General features: G+C 51.5%; 2 protein-coding genes across 4 annotated transcripts in view; one reads left to right on the plus strand and one right to left on the minus strand.

The window, feature by feature from the left end:
- Positions 1-2913: 2913 nt before the first annotated feature.
- Positions 2914-15522, plus strand: Wdr61 (WD repeat domain 61). Of its 3 annotated transcripts, none has more exons than XM_013012158.1 (11): positions 2914-2976; positions 4287-4337; positions 5152-5179; positions 6969-7074; positions 8099-8271; positions 10600-10748; positions 10962-11055; positions 12131-12224; positions 12748-12840; positions 13444-13522; positions 15243-15522. In XM_013012158.1, the coding sequence occupies exons 2-11, from the start codon at positions 4326-4328 to the stop codon at positions 15330-15332; spliced, it is 918 nt and encodes a 305-aa protein (XP_012867612.1). In that variant the 5' UTR covers positions 2914-2976; positions 4287-4325; the 3' UTR covers positions 15333-15522. The 3 variants fall into 3 exon arrangements, with proteins under 3 accessions (XP_012867612.1, XP_012867614.1, XP_012867613.1); XM_013012160.1 differs by having other exon boundaries at positions 12696-12840; positions 15243-15329; XM_013012159.1 differs by lacking the exon at positions 2914-2976 and adding an exon at positions 3840-4004.
- Positions 15523-17454: 1932 nt separating this feature from the next.
- Positions 17455-18684, minus strand: part of Dnaja4 (DnaJ (Hsp40) homolog, subfamily A, member 4) — a 13762-nt gene continuing 12532 nt past the window's right edge. The window contains exon 8 of the mRNA XM_013011949.1: positions 17455-17861. Within this exon, the coding sequence (XP_012867403.1) occupies positions 17646-17861 (216 nt within the window). The 3' untranslated portion in view covers positions 17455-17645. The remainder of the gene's footprint in view (positions 17862-18684) is intronic.

Here is an 18684-nt window from a genome sequence, read left to right on the forward strand (position 1 = left end):
GCTGTTCCTCAGCTCTTCAGCTCAAGGCTAGCGCTCTATCACTGGAGCCACAGCGCCACTTCCGGTTTTTGGTGGTTCTTTACTCATGGCCCTAAGATGGTTTGCCAGGCTACCCTCACTAGTTTGCCCCAGGAAAGTCGGTGCCTCTCTATGCCAGCCTCCCTTGGCTGGCATATGCCAGCAATGCATGGCAGGTGACTGCCAGCTTGTGGTCAGTACTGGTAATGCCTCTGGCTGGTAGCTCCTTAGTCATGGCCTGTGTAGCCTAGACAGACCTGTGATTCTGGGCCCAGCAAGGTCTCTAGTTCGGTCTCCTTGTACCTGTGTCCCACTGGGTTTACATTTATAACCAGGCTTCTGCCTCTGGTCCTATTTTTAAAAAGTCCTAGCTGGGCACTTGATGGCTCACACCTGTCATCCTAGCTACTCAGGAGGCTGAAATCTGAGGATCACAGTACAAAGCCCGCCCAGGCAAGAAAGCCAAGGAGACTCTTATCTCCATTGAACCACCAGAAAACCGGTAGTGGGGCTGTGGCTCAAAGACAGTGTCCAAGTCCTGAGTTCAAGCCCCATGATTGACAAAAAAAAAAAGTCCTGCCCTGATCCCTGGGTCCCCTCCTTTCTTTCCCGTGACTTCCTGTCCCTCATCACTTCCTTTAATACTGTGGAACTCAAAGTGAAGGAAGAACCAGACATTCCCCAAGGCAGCTGAGCTGTCCAGTCTCAAGGTGGGGCTTGGGGAGAGCTCAGAGAGGAACCCACAGGAGAGGAGCATTGTTCAAGGCTGTCGCCTTCAGGAAGTAGGGAGGAAGGAGGGGGAGGACAGGAAGGGAGCAAGAAGAGGAGGGAGGGGAGGGCCGTGTCAGCTGGGGGGGGGAGATAAGCATCAGAAAAGTGGCATTGCTCTCTGACATCAGGTTTGATCATAAAGGGTTCTGAAAATGATCACAGAGTGGAGGCATGGCTCAAGTAGTAGAGCACCAGCCTTGAGCAGAAAAAAAACCAAGCCAGAGCACAAAGCCCTGAGTTCAAGCCCCGTACTGACACTTGGAAGGGAAGGGGCTAGGAGGGGAGGGGAGGAAGTCTTGATTTTTAGAAGGTACTACATAATAATTGTCACAATTTAGTCTGCTTATGTTGACTCAAATTTTTTTGAGTTGTTTCATTTTTCTTCCTTTTCGTTTCTCCTTCCTTCTTTCCTTCCCTTCATTTCTTTTCTTTTTGATCCTGCAGCTTGAATTCAGAGCCCGGGCGCTGTCCCAGCTCCACTTCTGGAATCTTAGTGACTTTCCTGCCCCAGCTGGCTTCAAACTGTGATCCTCAGATCTCAACCTCCTGAGTGGCTAAGATTATAGGCGTGAGCCACTGGGCTCCAGCAACAAATTTGTTTTTGTAATTGTCTAACAGTTTTGCCACTGTGTGTGTATGTATGCCCATGTACATGTACACCCTGATGTTGTCTGGACACTGTCTTTTTTGCTTTTTCATTCAAGGATTGTGCTCTACCTTTTGAGCCACATCTCCACTTCTAGCTTTTTGCTAGCTTTTTTGGAGATTAGAGTTTCATGAACTTTCCTGCTTAGGCTAGCTTTGAACCTCAATCCTCAGATTTCATCCCCCTGAGCAGTCAGAATTACAGGCAAGTTGGACGCTTGTGGCTCACGCCTGTAATACTAGCTACTCAGGAGGCTGGGATCTCAGTTGGAGCAGGAAAAGTCCATGAGACTTTTATTTCCAATAAACCACTAAGAAAACCAGAAGTGGTGCTGTGACTCAAGTGGTAAATTGCTAGCCTTGAGCTGAAGAGCTGAGGGACAGCGCTCAGCCCGAGTTCAAAGCCCCACAACCAACAAAAAAATAAAAATAAAGAATTTCAGGCAAGCTGGAATCTGGCCAGAGTTCCAGAGTCTTTTCCCCCTCTTGGAATTATAGAGCCAAAAACAAGACCAAGAGTGTTGATTGTGTAGCAAAGGAAGTTTTTAGTTTTTACCACAAACAGAAATGAGAGATAGACTCACAAACAACTTAAGCAGTTGGGACTGGGAAGTTAATGATGTAGTGTTATAGAAATTAAGGAGAGAAACAGGCTTCATAAAGCAGAACAATATTCATATATTATTTTCTAGGAATGGGTAGAGGTTTTTCCAGGAATTTGAGCACCATTTCTTTTTTGCTCTTTTATGATTTATTTTTCTCCGATATCATCATGGAAATTATCCACTGCTATGGTCCTGGGGTATATGCCACTGGGCCTGCAAGATGGAATTATACTAAACTCAGAGAGGGTCACTCTGCCATCCGTCTTAAATCCAGCCCAGATGTGAAGGGGAAGCTCTGGTTTATGGGTACGTTGTCCCTAAAAGTCAGCTTTAGTTAGATTATAGTAGAAATCCACCTAGGCCAAGCAGCAATACATCATCAGAACTGGCTAATAAAAAGATCCTGGCTGGGGGGCGGGTGGCTCACGCCGGTCATCCTAATCAGGAGGCTGAGATCTGAGGATTGCAGTTCAAAGCCAGCCCGGGCAGAAACTCCGTGAGACTCTGCTCTCCAATTAACCACCTGAAAACGGGAAGTGGCGCCGTGGCTCAAATGGTAGAGCACCCGCATTGACCTGAAGAGCTCAGGGACAGCGTCCTGGCCCAGAGTTCACATCCCCACGACCAACCAAAAGAATTAATTAAGTTAATTAATTAAATAACTTTAGACTCGAATAAACGAAATTCTCTGGATCTTCATCAGGAGAGAAGGTTCCCAGAGGCCTCGCCCCTGGAGGGGGCGTGTCTTCCACTAGCCACGCCCATCTCCCCTCAGGCCACGCCTCCTGCACGGTGTAAGGACGGCAGGAGGCGCTGCAGCGCGCGCCGGGACCCTGGCGGCCCCGCCCCCGGAGGCCCCGCCCCCTTCTTACCTCATTACCGCGCGTCCGGGTCGCACAGAGCCTGACGTCGCCGGGGTGGCCGGGCCGTGCGTGGGGTGAGTTGGGGCGCGCGGGCTTTGGCGGGGGAGCGGCTCGGTCGTTGGGGGCCCTGAGGGCCGGGGCCGGGGCTGAGGGCGCGGGAGGAGCCGGAGGGTCGTTCTTAGGCACACGGACTCGAGGTTGCGCCAGGCCGCGGGCCCCGCGGGGGCTTCCGTCCCCCACGCTGGGCCCGGTTCACCGGCGGGGTCCGGGGTTCCCCGGGAGGGTGGAGGCGGGCGGGGGGGGCCTCCTGCAGGCCCCGGGCTGCGGGCTGGGGTCACGACCCTGGGTAGCTCACCCCGCACCGGCGGGCGTGGACGAACCGCGGACAGCGACACCGGCGCCCGTGGGGTTGTCGGGAAACGTTGAGACGGGAGCCGCGAGCCGCCTGGAGACAGGAGGGGAAATCCGGAGAGAAGATGGCAAAAAGAAGAGGAGGCCTCTGGGGGTCTCGTAGCTCTGACATTACCTGCCAGGAAGCAACCTGGACTATAGCTGTGTCCACCTGCGGGTGTCAAGACTAAGCCTGGGGTCTCCTAAGTTCCTTGGCTTTTCCAAGCCTCCCTTTGTTTAACAGGAAAGTGGCCGGCTTGCTTTCTCCACTGTCTCTACCACTTGAGTCACACCTCTAGCCCGCTGGCCCGTGTATGTGCTGGTACTGGGGCTTGAATTTAGGGCCTGGGCACTGTCCCTGAGCTCTTCAGCTCAAGGCGAGCACTCTACCACTTTGAGCCATAGCTCCACTTCCGGCTTTTTGGTGGTTCGCTGCAGATAAGAGTCTCATGGACTTTATTGCCCGGGCTGGCTTTGAAGCATGATCCTCAGATCTCAGTCTCCCGAGTAGCTGGGATGACAGGCACAAGCCACCAGCTCCTGGCTTTAAGTCTATGTTTGGTTAAGCTGGATCCTTGATTTGTGGACTTTGAGAAACTTGTGTCTCCAGTCCTGTCCCTCGTTCCATCCTTCTGAACTTTTTCAGGCTGCTTTGGAGGAGACATCTGTGTGGACTCTTAAGAACTTTGCTATTGGATTACCTCAAGCTGGAGTAAGAATACTTCATGAGAAGGACCTATGCTTTTTGTCTGTCTGAACAGCAGAGGGCAACACTGGCCACTTTCTGCAGCAAGGCTTGGGGAGAATCTAGGAAGGTGGCAGGTGTTGGTTGAGTCCCTGGAGGAACAAATACCACTGTTCCTGGCAGAGCTTGGGAAGAGACTTCCCAGGTACCGATCCCCAGTGAGGTTTCAGAAGAACTCTGTCTTCATGAACCACAGGGTATCCTGCTGATGCCCTTACCCTCACTAAAATTCTGCCCTTGCCCCCACAGAGCCGTCTGGCCTTGAGCCTGTTGTCCCTGATTAAGGAAATGACCACCCAGGTAAGGTCCGTGTGGAGGGGAAGAACATCACTTGTGTCCAGCCAAGTTCAAGCCCAATAGGATGTGTTTGGTTGGGGTCTAGAATTGAGCATCCAGATTCTTCCTAAAGAGCAGGGACCCAGGGCACCTGGTATTCTAGAAGCAGCACTAGTAAAAGCGGTACACTCAGGGCCAGGCATTGGTGGCTCACAACTGTCAGCTACTTGAGGCTGAGATCTCAGGATCATGGTTCAAAGCCAGCCCAGGCAACAAAGTCTGTGAGACTCTTATCTCCACTAAAAATACAAAAAAAAGTTGGAAGTAGAGCTGTGGCTCAAATGATAAAGGGCTAGCCTTGAGCACAAAAACTCAGAGATAGCACCCAGGCTAGGAGTTCTAGCCCCAGAACCAACACACACACAAATTACTCTGAGTGCGCTCACACACGCATGTGCACACATACGCTTGAACTCAGGGCCTGGGCATTGTCCCTTAGCTTGGTGCTCTACCACTTGAGCCATAGCTCAAATTCTGGCTTTTCGGTGGTTAATTGGAAATAAGAGTCATGGACTTTTCTGACCCGGCCTGCTTCAAACTGCAGTTCTCACATGGCAGCCTCCTGAGCCGCTGGGATGACAAGCGTGAGCCACCGTGTCTTGGCAAGAATTGGTTGTTCTTTTTTTAATATGACAAATCTTGCATGATCAGGAATAGGGATCCGGGAACTTGCAGAATGGTCAGGGCTGTCGCAGGGGGAGTGGCTAACACTTTGTGACTATCCACTGGGCATGCACCAGGGCGACGCCAACTTACTATGGCCTCTGTTCTTTTCCAGTACAGTATTCTCTTCAAACAGGAGCAAGGTAAGGAGGCTGCCTGTGTGGAAACCTTCCGTTTTGGAAAAAATGGGGTCTCCTAAGCTGCTTTGGCCCCTCCAAAACCTCCTTTCGCTTTGGAGGAAAGTGGCTTGTGACTTGCTTGCTCCGCTGGCCTTTACCACTTGAGTCACACCTATTGGCTTTTTGGGGGTGTGTATGCGCTGGTCCTGAGGCTTGAACAGATGGCCTACACTGAATTCCTCCTATTTAATTCCCCCTGTGCAGCTGAGCCATGGGGACTTCACTAACTTTATGCTAGGGCTGGCTTTAAACTGAAATCCCCTGTTTCTACCTCCTGTGAGTGGCTGGAGATGCAGGTGTGAGTCACTGTGCCAGCTCCTTTTTGTCCACGCTTACATAGCCACACCAGCCCTGCACCCTCACAGTGTGAAGTGTGCTGGGTTTGCATCCCCATCTTCTTAACTCTGTGCGTTTGGATGAGCTGCTGGCCTTCTCTAAGCCTCCAGTATCTGCTCATGAAGTGAGGTGACCTATTCCCCTCTCCCCCAATCCCGCCACCCAAGCATGCCAGGCACATCCTCCAGGGAGCTCATCTCCAGCCTTTGTTTCATTTTCTCCTGGCAGCAGTAGAGCTTGAACACAGGGCCTCTCAATTGTCAGGCAGGTGCTCTACCACTGAACCATGCTTTCAGCCCTTGGATTTTTTTTTGGTTGGTCATGGGGCTTGAACTCAGGGTCTGGGTGCTGTCCCTGAGCTCTTCAGCTCAAGGCGAGTGCTCTAGCACTTGAGCCACAGCACCACTTCCAGTTTTGTGGTAGTTTATTGGAGATAAGAGTCTCAGGGACCTTCCTGCCCTGACTGGCTTTGAACCGCAATCCTCAGATCTCAGCCTCCTGAGTAGCTAATATTGAAGGCGTGAGGCTCCAGTGCCTGGCTCCTTGGATTTTTTTTTTTCCTGCCAGTTGTGGAGCTTGAACTGAGCCTGGGCTCTGTCTCTGAGCTTTTGTGCTCAAGGTTAGCACTGTGCCACTTGAGCCACAGCTCCACTCAGCTTTTTGTAGTAAATTGGAGATAAGAATCTCACAGACTTTCTTGCCTGTGCTGGCTTCCAACCACAGCCCTCAGATCTCGGCCTCCCTAGTAGCTAGGATTACAGGTGTGAACCACCAGCTAAGCCCTTAGATTCTTTTTTTAAGCCCTTAGATTTTTATTTTTATTTATTTATTTATTTTGGGTCCAGTCGTGGAGCCTGAACTCTGGGCCTGGGCGCTGTCCCTCAGCTCTTCAGCTCAAGGCTAGCGCTCTACCACTTGAGCCACGGCACCACTTCCACCTTTTTTCTTTTTGCTTATGTGGTGCTGAGGAATCGAATCCAGGGCCTCAGGCATGTAAGGCAAGCGCTCTACCACTGAGCCCCCTTCCCAGCCCAGCCCTTAGATTTTTAAAGCAGAGTTTTACTGTGTCACTTAGATTGGCCTTGAACCTTTTCCCTAGATGGGAATGCACCTGTGTTTACATCTGCGCTGTTTACAGGGGTCTCCCATGCTCTGTCTCCTGTCAGGTTCAGATCTGGCCTCCCCACTGGAGACCTGGCTGGCTTCTGGTTGGGCTTCCACACCAGGTGGGCTTGTGTCATGGGGCAAGTGGCTCCTTGAGAAGCCCCCACTCCAGCCAGTGCTCCGTAGGAAAGAGGAGAGCGGGGAGACAGGTGTGAACATCAGCTACTCCACTGCGGGCAGGGGTTCAGCTTCGCGCAGCATGCACAGTGCTGATTGTAGGGGGAGCTCGTAAGTGAAGCCGTCTCCATTCCAGCCCATGATGACGCCATTTGGTCCGTTGCCTGGGGGACAAACAAGAAGGACAACTTAGAAACTGTGGTCACAGGGTCGCTGGATGACCTGGTGAAGGTCTGGAAATGGTGAGCCTCTCCCCGACACACAGCCTTGGAAGATTGGGGAGAGAGAGAGAGAGAGAGAGAGAGAGAGAGAGAGAGAGAGTGTGTGTGTGTGTGTGTGTGTGTGTGTGTGTGTTCTGGGGCTTGAGCTTGGGCTTTTACACTATGCCTGAGCTCTTTTGCTCAAGGCTAGCACCAGACCACTTTGAGTCACACCTCCACTTTGGTTTTCTGGTGGTTCATTGGAGATCGAGTGTCAACGGACTTTCCTACCCAGGCTGGCTTTGAGCTACAATCCTCAGGTCTCAGCCTCCTGAGTAGATAGGATAACAAGCATGAGCCATTGGCATCCAGCCTACTTCTGGCTTTTTGCTGGTTAGCTGGATATAAGTAGCAAAGATTTACTTGCCTAGGCTGGCTTTGAACAGTGATCCTCAGATCTCAGCCTCTTGCATAGCTAGGATTATAGATATGGACACTGGCACCCAGATGGGGTTGAAGGGTTTGCTTTCTGTGCTCCCAAGTTGCTACTGGGGAAATAATAACTTTTCCTGGCCAAAAAAAAAAACCTGTTGCAGTGTGGTAGTTGAGAACAACAGCTTGGGTTTCTCTCCCCGCCACCCTCCCCCCTCTCTCTTTGCCTGCTAGCCAGATCAAAGACCTAGTTATTTATTTTTGTCAGTTGTGGGGCTTGAACTCTGGGCCTGGGCACTGACCCTGAGCTCTTCAGCTCAAGGTGAGCACTCTACCACTTGAGCCACCACAACACTTCCAGTTTTCTGGTGGTTAATTGGAGGTGAGTCTCATGAACTTTCCTGCTGGGGCTGGCTTTGAACTGTGATCCTCAGATCTCAGCCCTTCTGAGTAGCTAGGATTACAGGTGTGAGCCACCCGTCCCCGGCTTCAAAGCACTATTAAAAACAAAAGAAAACAAAACCCCAAACCTGGCTGTATTTGGTGGATGCACAGCCCCGAGGACACAGAATACCTGTTGCTAGCTACAAGGTGTGCATGTTTACGAGTTCATGTTCTGCGTCCCCCATGGCAGGCAGGACGAGCGGCTGGACCTGCAGTGGAGCCTGGAGGGTCACCAGCTGGGTGTGGTATCCGTAGACATCAGCCACACGCTGCCCATCGCAGCCTCCAGCTCCCTGGACGCGCACATCCGCCTCTGGGACTTGGAGAATGGCAAGCAGATCAAATCTATAGACGCGGGGCCTGGTGAGTGTGGGGGCAATGGGCCCCCAATCCCTGGGGGAGCAGGGTCAGCACAGCTCAGACATGGTCGCATTCTCAGCTGCCTTCATGGCCGGGAAGAGCTCCCGTATTAAACACAGGCGCTCTGTAGTGGAGAGTCATCCTGTCGAGAGATGGCGGAACATGACGTTTTGCTTCCGAGGGAGTTTTGGCGTGACCATTCAGAAAAGAATTGGGAGTTTTTGGGATTTTGGAATTGTAGACAATTTGGATGGGCCGCTGGCCCTCCGAGTGTGCCATTCTGAGTGAATGCTTCACACATTGTGGAGTGGCATTCCCTCCTGCCCAGTCAGCTCACTGTGGCTTGTGTGTGTGCCCATGCTTGCCCTCATGGCAATTTCTAGCGTATGAATGGTAATTCCAGTGTGTCGTGGCACGACATTTTCTTTCTTTTTTTTTTACGGGGCCTGAACTCTGGGCCTGGGTGCTGTCCCTCAGCTCTTCAGCTCAAGGCTAGCGCTCTACCACTTGAGCCACAGCGCCACTTCTGGCTTTCTGGTGGTTAATTAGAGACTCCCCTGCCTGGGCTGGCTTTGAACTGCAATCCTCAGATCTCAGCCTCCTGAGTAGCTAGGATGACAGGTGTGAGCCACCAGCTCCTGGAGACATTTTCTTTACTTTTGACATTACTGGGGATTTGAGCTCAGAATCTTGCACTTGCCAGGCCTGTACTACACTCCCAGAGCCTTTTTTGCTTTTGTTTTATTCTAACTTTATTTATTAATTTATTTTATTTTGGTCAATTGTGGGACCTGAACTCTGGGCCTGGGCGCTGTCCCTCAGCTCTTCAGCTCAAGGTTAGTGCTCTACCACTTGAGCCACGGCACCACTTCTTGCTTTTTCTGCTTATGTGGTGCTGAGGAATCGAACCCAGGGCCTCATGCATGCAAGGCAAGCACTCTACCACTGAGCTACCTTCCCAGACCCCCTAATTTGAACTCAAGACCTGGGCACTGTTCCTGAGCTCATCTTGTTCAGTGCTCATGTGCTTCCACTTTGAGCTACAGCACCACTTCTGGTTTTCTGGTAGTTCTTAGAAGATAAGAGTCTCAGGGACGGGGCTGGGAAGGTGGCTCAGTGGTAGAGCGCTTGCCTTGTAAGCCTGAGGCCCTGGGTTCGATTCCTCAGCACCACATAAGCAAAAAGAAAAAAACCGGAAGTGGTGCTTTGGCTCAAGTGGTAGAGCGCTAGCCTTGAGCTGAAGAGCTGAGGGACAGTGCTCAGGCCCAGAGTTCAGGCCCCACGACCGGACCAAAAAAAAAGAGTCTCAGGGACTTACTTACCCAGGTTGGCTTCAAACCTCAGTCCTCAGAGCTCAGCCTCCCAAGTACCTAGGATGACTGGTGAGTCACTGGTGCCTGGCTTTAAATATTTATTTTACAGTGTAAACTTTTTTTTATATTTTTATTTTTTTATTGTGAAAATACTGTACAGAGGGGTTACAACTACACGGGCAAGATAATGAGTACATTTCTTATCAAGCATTGTAGCCTCCTCCTTTGTTTCCCCTTCCCATCCCTTCCCATCCTCCCCCTCGTCCCCCCAACACTGCAAACATTTTAATGATTTTTTTTATTTTTTTATTTTTTTGGGTCCAGTCGTGGGGCCTGAACTCTGGGCCTGGGCGCTGTCCCTCAGCTTTTCAGCTCAAGGCTAGCGCTCTACCACTTGAGCCACAGCGCCACTCCGGCTTTTTTCTTTTTTTGCTTATGTGGTGCTAAGGAATGGAACCCAGGGCCTCATGCATGCAAGGCAAGCGCTCTACCACTGAGCCACCTTCCCAGCCCCAAATTTGATCTTTATAGTATGGCATTTAGGAAATAAAAATATACTCCCACCTCAAAGAAATAAAAAGGTTGTGCATGATTATATGCCAAACAAAAGAGAGAACACTAGAATAGTCTGATAGTGCAGACATCATTAAAAAGGAAAAGGAAAAGCTTGAGATGCTCAATAACTCCCTGTGTCTTAAGGAAGCAAGATTTTTGATGATGTAACTTTAAAGTCAGCAAAACGGGGGATTAGTGATAACAACTGTAGTGTATGGAATATGAAATAAAAACTTTACACAAATACACTGGCGCCTGGCTTTTTAAAAAAAAAATTTTTTTTTTAAGAAGTCCTTGAATTAAAAAATCATGGTAAAGATTTAGCATCTTCACAACGTGGTCTCCTGGCTCAGACCCCGTCTCTCAATTCACACTGCGTCATCTGGTGAGACACACACGGTTCTTGAACTTGAGGTTGCCTCTGTTCTTACTGTGATTTTCTTTCCTCCTCTTTTCTCTCCAGTGGACGCCTGGACTTTGGCCTTTTCTCCTGACTCCCAGTATCTGGCCACAGGCACTCACGTAGGGAAAGTGAACATCTTTGGTGTGGAGAGTGGGAAGAAAGAATATTCTTTGGACACACGAGGAAAATTCATTCTTAGCATTGCATATGTAAGGAAACCTGGCTCTCTTTCCTGAACTGTGAGTTCACTCCTCCAGCTTGTCGCCGTCCCTGGCCCGTGTCCCTGCGGGGCTCGTCAGGCTGTGGCGTGGCTGTGTGTGGCCTGCAGCCAGCGAACCGCGTAACCTAGAGAACGCTTGTTGCCCGAAGCAGAGGGGCTCCCCGAGCCCCAGCACTCTCTCACTTCTGTGCTCTCTCAACAGAGCCCCGACGGGAAGTACCTGGCCAGCGGAGCCATTGACGGAATCATCAATATCTTTGATATTGCAACTGGAAAACTTCTTCACACACTGGAAGGTAGAGCTTCTCAGCTTCACTTTGTGCAAATTGGGCAATCTGATCCCAAAGGAAGGCTCATTCTTTCCTTAAAATGCTCTTAAGCTAGGTGCCAGTGGCTCACACCTGTCATCCCAGCTACTCAGGAGGCTGAGATCTGAGTGGTTCAAAGCCAGCCCAGGCAGGAAAGTCTGTGAGACTCTTATCTACAATGAACCACCAGAAAACTAGAACTGGTGCTGTGGCTTAAGTGGTGGAGTGCTAGCCTTGTGCTGAAGAGCTCAGGAACAATGCCCAGGCCTCGAGTTCAAGTCCAATAAACCACCAGAAAACCAGAAGTAGAAGAGTGTCTCAAGTGATAGAGAGCCAATCCTGAGTGAAAAGTTAGATCAAGAGGCCCTGGTGTAGGGGATGGGGGAGGTGGGATGGAGGAACTGTTAAATGCAAATGAGTATTAGATTTGCAAACTGCTCTTTTGAGTTGGAGACCGAAATGACTCAAAAATGACTCTTCTTACTGGTTTAACTTATTTTAAGTGCTAAATGCTCATTGTAGTGAATTAGCTTTTCTAAAAATTATTTATTAATATACCCAGCCATGTGAATGTCTCATTTCTGTTGGTTTTGGTTCTGCAGTACTTTGTGATTGAAAGACAGCTTTGTTTGTGTTGGTCCTGAAGCTTGAACTCAGGGCCTAGTCACTGTCCCTTTGCTTTTTCACTCAAGATTGGCGCTCTACCACTTGAACTACAGTGGCATGTTTGGTTTTTTTGAGTAGTTTATTGGGGATAAGAGTTTCACAGACTTTTCTGCCCAGGCTGGCTTCAAACCATGATCCTCAGATCTAGCCTCCTGAGAAGCTAGGGTTACAGGTGTGAGCCACCATGCCCAGAATTGTTTCAAGGTAGTGTGTGTAGAGGCTACGCCTGTGTGAGAAGCTAAGGCTCTGGTTTGTGCAGGTGTTTCTAGGCCATGAGGAGGAAGGACCAGCCAGTACTCCTCCCACTGAATCACCAGGGTGTTTGCAGCTCGGTGCCTTGCTATGGGGTGGTTGTGACCAGCCTGGGTAATGGTATACTTCCCATCATGCATTTCAGGCCATGCCATGCCCATCCGCTCCTTGACCTTCTCCCCTGACTCCCAGCTCCTGGTCACCGCCTCCGACGATGGCTACATTAAGATCTATGATGTGTGAGTTGCTGTCCACCGGAGCCCTAGGGAGCACGCCCTCCTGTCCCCCTCCCCTCACCCCCCCAACACTCCCCACCCACCCCCCACCAGCCAGGGACAGTGCCCAGGTCCTGAGTTCAAGCCTCAGGACCAGCACCAGAAAAAACCCAAAATCCCAAATGCAAATGGCTGTAGAGTTTAGTCACAGCGTATTCCTGGCTAGGTTTCAGCTGTGCCTCTCAGCCACGTGGTGTCCCCAGCCCCGGCCTGTGGGGACTGTGGTGTGGGTGCAGTGCAGCACGTGGGCCTGCCGCCTGCCGCCCAACCTCTCGGCCAGCCGCGCCTCTGTGCACAGCGCGCAGTCTGTGCTTGCTCCCACGCTGTTTGTCTGGGATCTTGTTCCTGGTGTCCACACCTGACTGGAAGGGGCTGTTTGGTGTGGATGGAAACACAGCAGATGTCATCAGCTGGGAGGGGCCCCTTCCACCCCAGCTGTCATGCCCCAGAGCGGCCTGTCACTGCTTTTGAACCTTTCCTGTGGCAGGCAACATGCCAACCTGGCTGGCACCCTAAGCGGCCATGCCTCCTGGGTGCTCAACGTCGCCTTCTGCCCCGACGACACTCACTTCGTCTCCAGGTACTTTGACTTTCATAGTACAGTCTGAAATGTTTGGGAGAGCTGGGCATAGTAGCACACTCCTATAATCTCGGCACTTGAGAGGTGGAAACTGAGGGATCACAAGCAAGCTCAGATCAGCTTGGGCTACAGAGCCAGTTCCTATCAGCCTGAGCTACTCAGCAGACCCGGGTGTGAAATTACACAGCACACCTGGAAGGTAAAAGTGATCTGAGGCACCAGCTACCTAAAACCTTCTTTAAAATTCAAGTTACCTTCCTTAGTTTTAAAAGATTTTAGTTAATAAAGGTGTTCTTAGCTACTACAGAGATGCGATCTTTTGAACCATGAAACTCTTTGTAGACTTGCTTACAAACTAGCCTCAGTAGTTCTGGCGCTAACGATGTGTGGCTCCCCCTCGGAGCCCTGGCACTCTGGATCCTCATGCTGGGGGGGGGGGGCTGTGCGCAGGGGTCTGTCCCGCACAGGTGCTGTGGGGCGGGTGGGGGGCGCGGGGGGCTGTGTGCAGGGGTCTGTCCCGCACAGACGCTGTGGGGGTGGGGAGAGGCGTGCCCAGGGGCTGGGAGAGGGGCTGTTGCTGACACAGACGATCTTTCACAACAGCTCCTCAGACAAGAGCGTGAAGGTGTGGGACGTGGGGACCAGGACGTGCGTCCACACCTTCTTTGACCACCAGGATCAGGTAGGGTCCCAGTCTTAGGATGCTTCTCCCAGCGTTGGGTTAGACGCCCTGGCCAGTGCTGTGGGGGCTCTGCAGGGTCGGTTTGCCCAGGGCCCTCCACAGCAAGCCCACGGCACTCCCTCACATGTGTCCCCCCTCTGGGTGCCTCTGTCCACAGTGGCCCTGGAAGGACCTTCTTTCTTCTTCTTCCTCTTCAGCAGCCATGGTGGCTGAACCCTTAGTGAGCTGTAGTGGGAGCCGCAGCCAGACTCAACACCAGGAGGCTGAGATGTGAGGATCCCAGTTTGAAGCCAGTCTAGGCAGGAAAGTCTGAGACTCTTACCTCCCATTAACCAGCAAAAAGCCAGAAGTGGAGGTGTGGCTCAAGTGGTGCAGTGCCCAGTCTTGAGTAGAAAAAGGGAATAGGACCAAGGCTCTGAGTACAAGCCCCAGCACTGGTACAAAAACACAGAAAAAAATATTTTGCGGGGCCTGGGGCTTGAATTCAAGGCTTCGGCACCATCCCTGAGCTTTGTGCTCAAGGCTTGTGCTTACCACTTGAGGCACAGTGCCACTTCCAGCTTTTTCTGAATAGTTATATTGGAGGTAAGAGTCTCACAGACTTTTCTGCCCAGGCTGGCTTCAAACCCTGATCCCCACATGTCAGCCTCCTAAGCATAGCTAGGATTACAGGCATAAGCCACCAGTGCATGGCTTTTTCTTTTTTTTTTTTTTCTTGTGTAATACCCGATGGAAATTCTTAACAGGTTGTTTGCCTTTAGTGATAACACTTTCATTTTCATCTTTGGAGTTTTTTGGGGTTTTTTGTTTTTGTTTTGGTTTGCCAGTCCTGAAGCTTGAACTCAGGTCCTGGGGACTGTCCTGGAGCTTCTTTTGCTCAAGGTTAGCACTCAACCAATTGAGCCACAGCACCACTTCCAGCCTTTTTCTATTTATGTGGTACTGAGGGGCTTCGTGCATGCTAGGCAAGCACTCTACCATTAAGCCATATTTCCAGCCTCTCTTCAAAGGTGTTATTGGTTGGTTGGTTGGTACTGGAGTTTGAACTCAAGGCCTCATACTTGGTAGGCAGGTGCTCTACCAGTTGAACCACATCCCCAGCCAGGTCCATCTTTAAAAGGAGGCTGTTTATCACCACCAAGCTGAAGATGAAATGCTAAAGGTGTTTCGATGGTGTGTTTCTTCATCTTCGGTATGGATAGGAATCCTTGGGGAATTCTGGGCCAGGCCTGGCATGCATGCCTATAATCCGAACACATAGGCGACGCAGGCAGATTGCAAGTTCAAGGGCATCTAGCAACCCAGTAAAAAGAGATTGTGACACAGCTGGTCCTGCCGGAGCCTGATGCTGCCTTGCTATGCAGCGGCCGGGAGCCAGGATCAGGGCCAGGACTGGCCAAACCCCACCGCAGCATTAAGGTCGCTTCTAGCCTAGCCGAGTGCTGGTGCTCACGCCAGTAACCCTAGCTACTCAGCAGTCTGGCATCTGAGGATCCTAGTTCAAAGCCAGCTTGGGCAGGAAAGTGAGAGACTCTTAGAGGCTCCAGCAAACCAGCAAAAAGCTGAGAAGTGGAGGTGTGGATCAAATGATACAGTATCATCCTTGAGCAAAAGCAGCTCAGGGACAGCGCTCAGGCCCTGAGTTCAAGTCCCAGTACTGGCACAAAAATCAAGGCCTTAGAACAACTTTTTCTTTTCTTTTTTTTAAAAAAATCTCCAGGTCTGGGGAGTGAAATACAATGGCAATGGCTCAAAAATTGTGTCTGTGGGCGACGACCAGGAAATTCACATCTACGACTGTCCAACCTGAGCCTGGAGCTGGGGCCAGCACACATGCCTCGCTCCCCAAGGCAAGCCGTGAAGAAACGCAGAATCCGTGTAGAGAAGACTTTTGTACATACAGTATAAACATGTTCCTGTTTTATTGGAAATGCTGTTCATACTTTTAACACAAAGCATTAATGCATATGTGTGCGCACGCACACGTGTGCATCTCTTTGCTTGTGTATGTATGTGTGTGTGTGCATGTGTGTGTCTTTGCCTGATCCCTGAAGAACTAAGGTGCTGGCTACGAGATAGAGGTCCAGGCACTTCAAGAACTTCCAGCTTCAAAATGGAGCCCCAGCTCCCAGCATGCACTGCTGTGAGTTTGCACATGGGCTGCCACGTCTTGAGTGGGGTTGTGAAGTACTTAGCTGGGTGCTGGTGGCTCACACCTGTCATCCCAGCTACTCAGAAGGCTGAGATCTGAGGATCAAAGTTCCAGGTCAGCCTGGGGCAAGAAAGGCCTTGAGACTCTTATCTCCAGTGAACCAGCAAAAAGCTAGATGTGGAGCTGTGGTCCAAGTGGTAGAAGGTTAGCCTTGAGGGAAAATGCTAAAGGACAGAATGCCTGGGCCCTGAGTTCAAGCCACAGTGTCAACAGGAAACAAGAAGCGGAGCCACTGTCTCCTAGCAGTTGAGTTTGATTTTACAGTGATATGGTGGGCGGGGAAGAGCAAGGGAAGCCACGCCCCCGTGGGGGGGGGGAGAGCTGAGTTAACGCAATGACTAATCAGAACTCCAGCACCAGTGGTCTGCTCACAAGCTCATTAGTTGGAATCGATTATTTTTGAATGCTGGGCACCGCTGGTGACTCAGGCCTGTAATCCTGGCAACTCCAGAGGTTGAGATCCGAGGATCATGGTTCAAAGCCAGCCTATGCAGCAAAGTCCTTGAAACTTATTTCTCATTAACCACCAAAAAGCCAGAAGTGGAGCCATGGTTCAAGTTGGTAGGGCACTAGCCTCGAGCTAAAGAGCTCTGGGACAGCGCCCAGGCCCAGGTTCAAGCCCTATGACCAACAGCACTAATTCAATGAGCAAAGCAGACACAGGGACACAGGTGCTCTTTTGGACCCAGATCCCCAGACTGCTGGTGGCCGGTGTGCTGTGGCACCACGTCTGCCCTTGGGTCCTCAGAGGGCGGGGCTCAGGTTCACAGAATCCAGTAAGAGTGGACGACCGAAGCTTCCAGCCCAGAGCTGCTACGGTCTTCATTGTGGGAAAGGAAGGCTGAATTAAGGGCTGGAAGTGGAGGGACAAAACCAGAGTCCCGCCTGCCCACCCAGGGTGCAGTCACAGCCGCTGTCCTCCAGAGAGGCCCTGGTCACTCAACTCGAGACTCGCGGGGCAGCACCGGCCCCTAGGCAGGAGGCTCTTGGACATGGCCGGGCCAGGTTCTGCCTCCAGGAATGATCTGAACCAGAGAGGACATGCAGGGACCCACGGGTCATCAGAGGAGCCGGCCTGAGCCATGGGTCCACCAGTGCTGTCCCTGGCCTTGCCGCTGGGGACAGGGAGGCGGAAGTGCCTGCCAGGGCTGTCTACAGAAGCCTGTGGGGTGGGCACAGATGGCGTCTCAGTACAGCACCTAAAACACCAGGCTTGGGGCGTTCAGCAAACTTCCAAGTGCTCAGACACACCCCAGCCCAACCACTCAGGGCAGGGACAGCACAGTAGGAAGTAGGTTTAGCTCTGCAGAGCAGGAGTGCAGCCCCCTGGGTGTGACCCGGGCAGGCAGGATCCAGGATCCACTCGTGCTTTTGCTCCTTAGAAGATTCTTCTAGAAGGCAGAGATTGCACACTGTGGCCTTGAGCAGCCCTGCCAGGGGACGGAAGCTACCAGCCATTCAGAAGCAACAGTGTCCAAGAAAGGTCCTGAAAAGTGGTAAAAGAACAGCCCAGGCCGGGTGCTAGTGCTCACCCCTGTAATCCCAGCTACTTGGGAGGCTGAGATCTGCCAGAACAGGCAGGAAAGTCCATGAGACATCACCAATAAACCACCAGGAAATCGAAGTGGCAGTGTGGCTCAAAGTTGTAGAGCACTAGCAGCACCCCAGTCCTGAGTTCAAGCCCCACCAACCAAACAACAACAAGACTCCATCTGCAGATGACAAGTGATTTGTAATTAAGACATTTAAATAGAAATCAAGCTATGAAGAGAAACAAAAGAACCCCCCTAAAAAAAGGACACAGCAATGGGGGGGGGATGCTGAACACATACACAGGACACCCCAACACAGGAGGCCACGAAAGCCATGCCATTTTCATTGTGCCGATGTTACATTCACGCAGCGCGGCCGTCAGGCCGTCTGGCACTGGACGCCCGCCCGCGGCCCGTCGTCGTCCTCCTCGTAGGCCTCGCGGTGCTGCCGCCAGTTCTGCTCGCTGGGGTTGAACTCCTTCAGCTCCACCTGGTCCATGTCCTCCGTGACCCGCACCTTCTGCCGGGGCGGCAGCAGTGCCTCCAGCTGAGGGAGTTTCTCCAGAGACAGCCACTGCTTGTCCGGGAAGACCACCTGGGAAAGGGTGCGCAGTGTGGGCCCCTTGCTCAGCCCCGCCTGGGATCCAGAGCAGCCTGGGATCCAGAGCATCGTGCATGCCTGGAATTCCAGCTCAGGAGATCGAGAACTGGGAATCACGGTCCAAAGGCAACCAGAAAGGACAAAACTGAGACCCATCTCTTTAGTTAGCAAGCAAAAGACTGGAAGGTGGCTCGAGTGGAAGAGCAACATGATAGAAAAAGCCAAGCGAGATCACAAGGCCCTGAATTCCCACTCGTCTTGGCATTTTACAAAAAGCTAGATAATGGTGGCTTACACTTGTAATCCTTGCTAGGCTGAGGGAATCTCTGAGGTTCACGGTTCAAAGCTAGCCCTCTGCAGGAGAGGCTTTGAGACTCTTTCCTCCAAGGAATCACCCAAAGACTGGATATGGAGTCATGGCTCAAGTGGTAAAGTGCTATCCTTGAGTAAAAAAGCTAATGACACTCTGAATTCAAGTTCCAGTACTGGAGCATGTGCACATGTGTACACGTGTGCATGCGCACGTGCACGCACACACACGCACACAAAGCCAGGTGTCAGTGGCTCACACCTATAATCCTAGCTATTCAGGAGGCCGAAATCTGAGGATCGTGGCTTGAAACCAGTCCAGGCAAAAAAAGTCCAGGAAACATTTCCAACAAAGCAGCAAAAAGCTGGAAGTGGAAGGTGTGGCTCAAGTGGTGGAGCACCAGGCTTGAGTGAAAAAGCCAAGCAAGAAGGTGAGGCCCTGAGTTCAAGCTCCAGTACCAGCATGCATGCACACACACACACACACACACACACACACACACACACA

The sequence above is a fragment of the Dipodomys ordii genome, unplaced genomic scaffold, assembly GCF_000151885.1.
Source record: "Dipodomys ordii isolate 6190 unplaced genomic scaffold, Dord_2.0 Scaffold15, whole genome shotgun sequence".
Classification (NCBI taxonomy): domain Eukaryota; kingdom Metazoa; phylum Chordata; class Mammalia; order Rodentia; family Heteromyidae; genus Dipodomys; species Dipodomys ordii.

Coding starts and splice junctions, on each gene's coding strand:
- Wdr61 (XM_013012158.1), top strand. Junction 10,749..10,961: donor TCATTCTTAGCATTGCATAT/GTAAGGAAACCT, acceptor CTCTCTCAACAG/AGCCCCGACGGGAAGTACCT. Junction 11,056..12,130: donor ACTTCTTCACACACTGGAAG/GTAGAGCTTCTC, acceptor CATGCATTTCAG/GCCATGCCATGCCCATCCGC.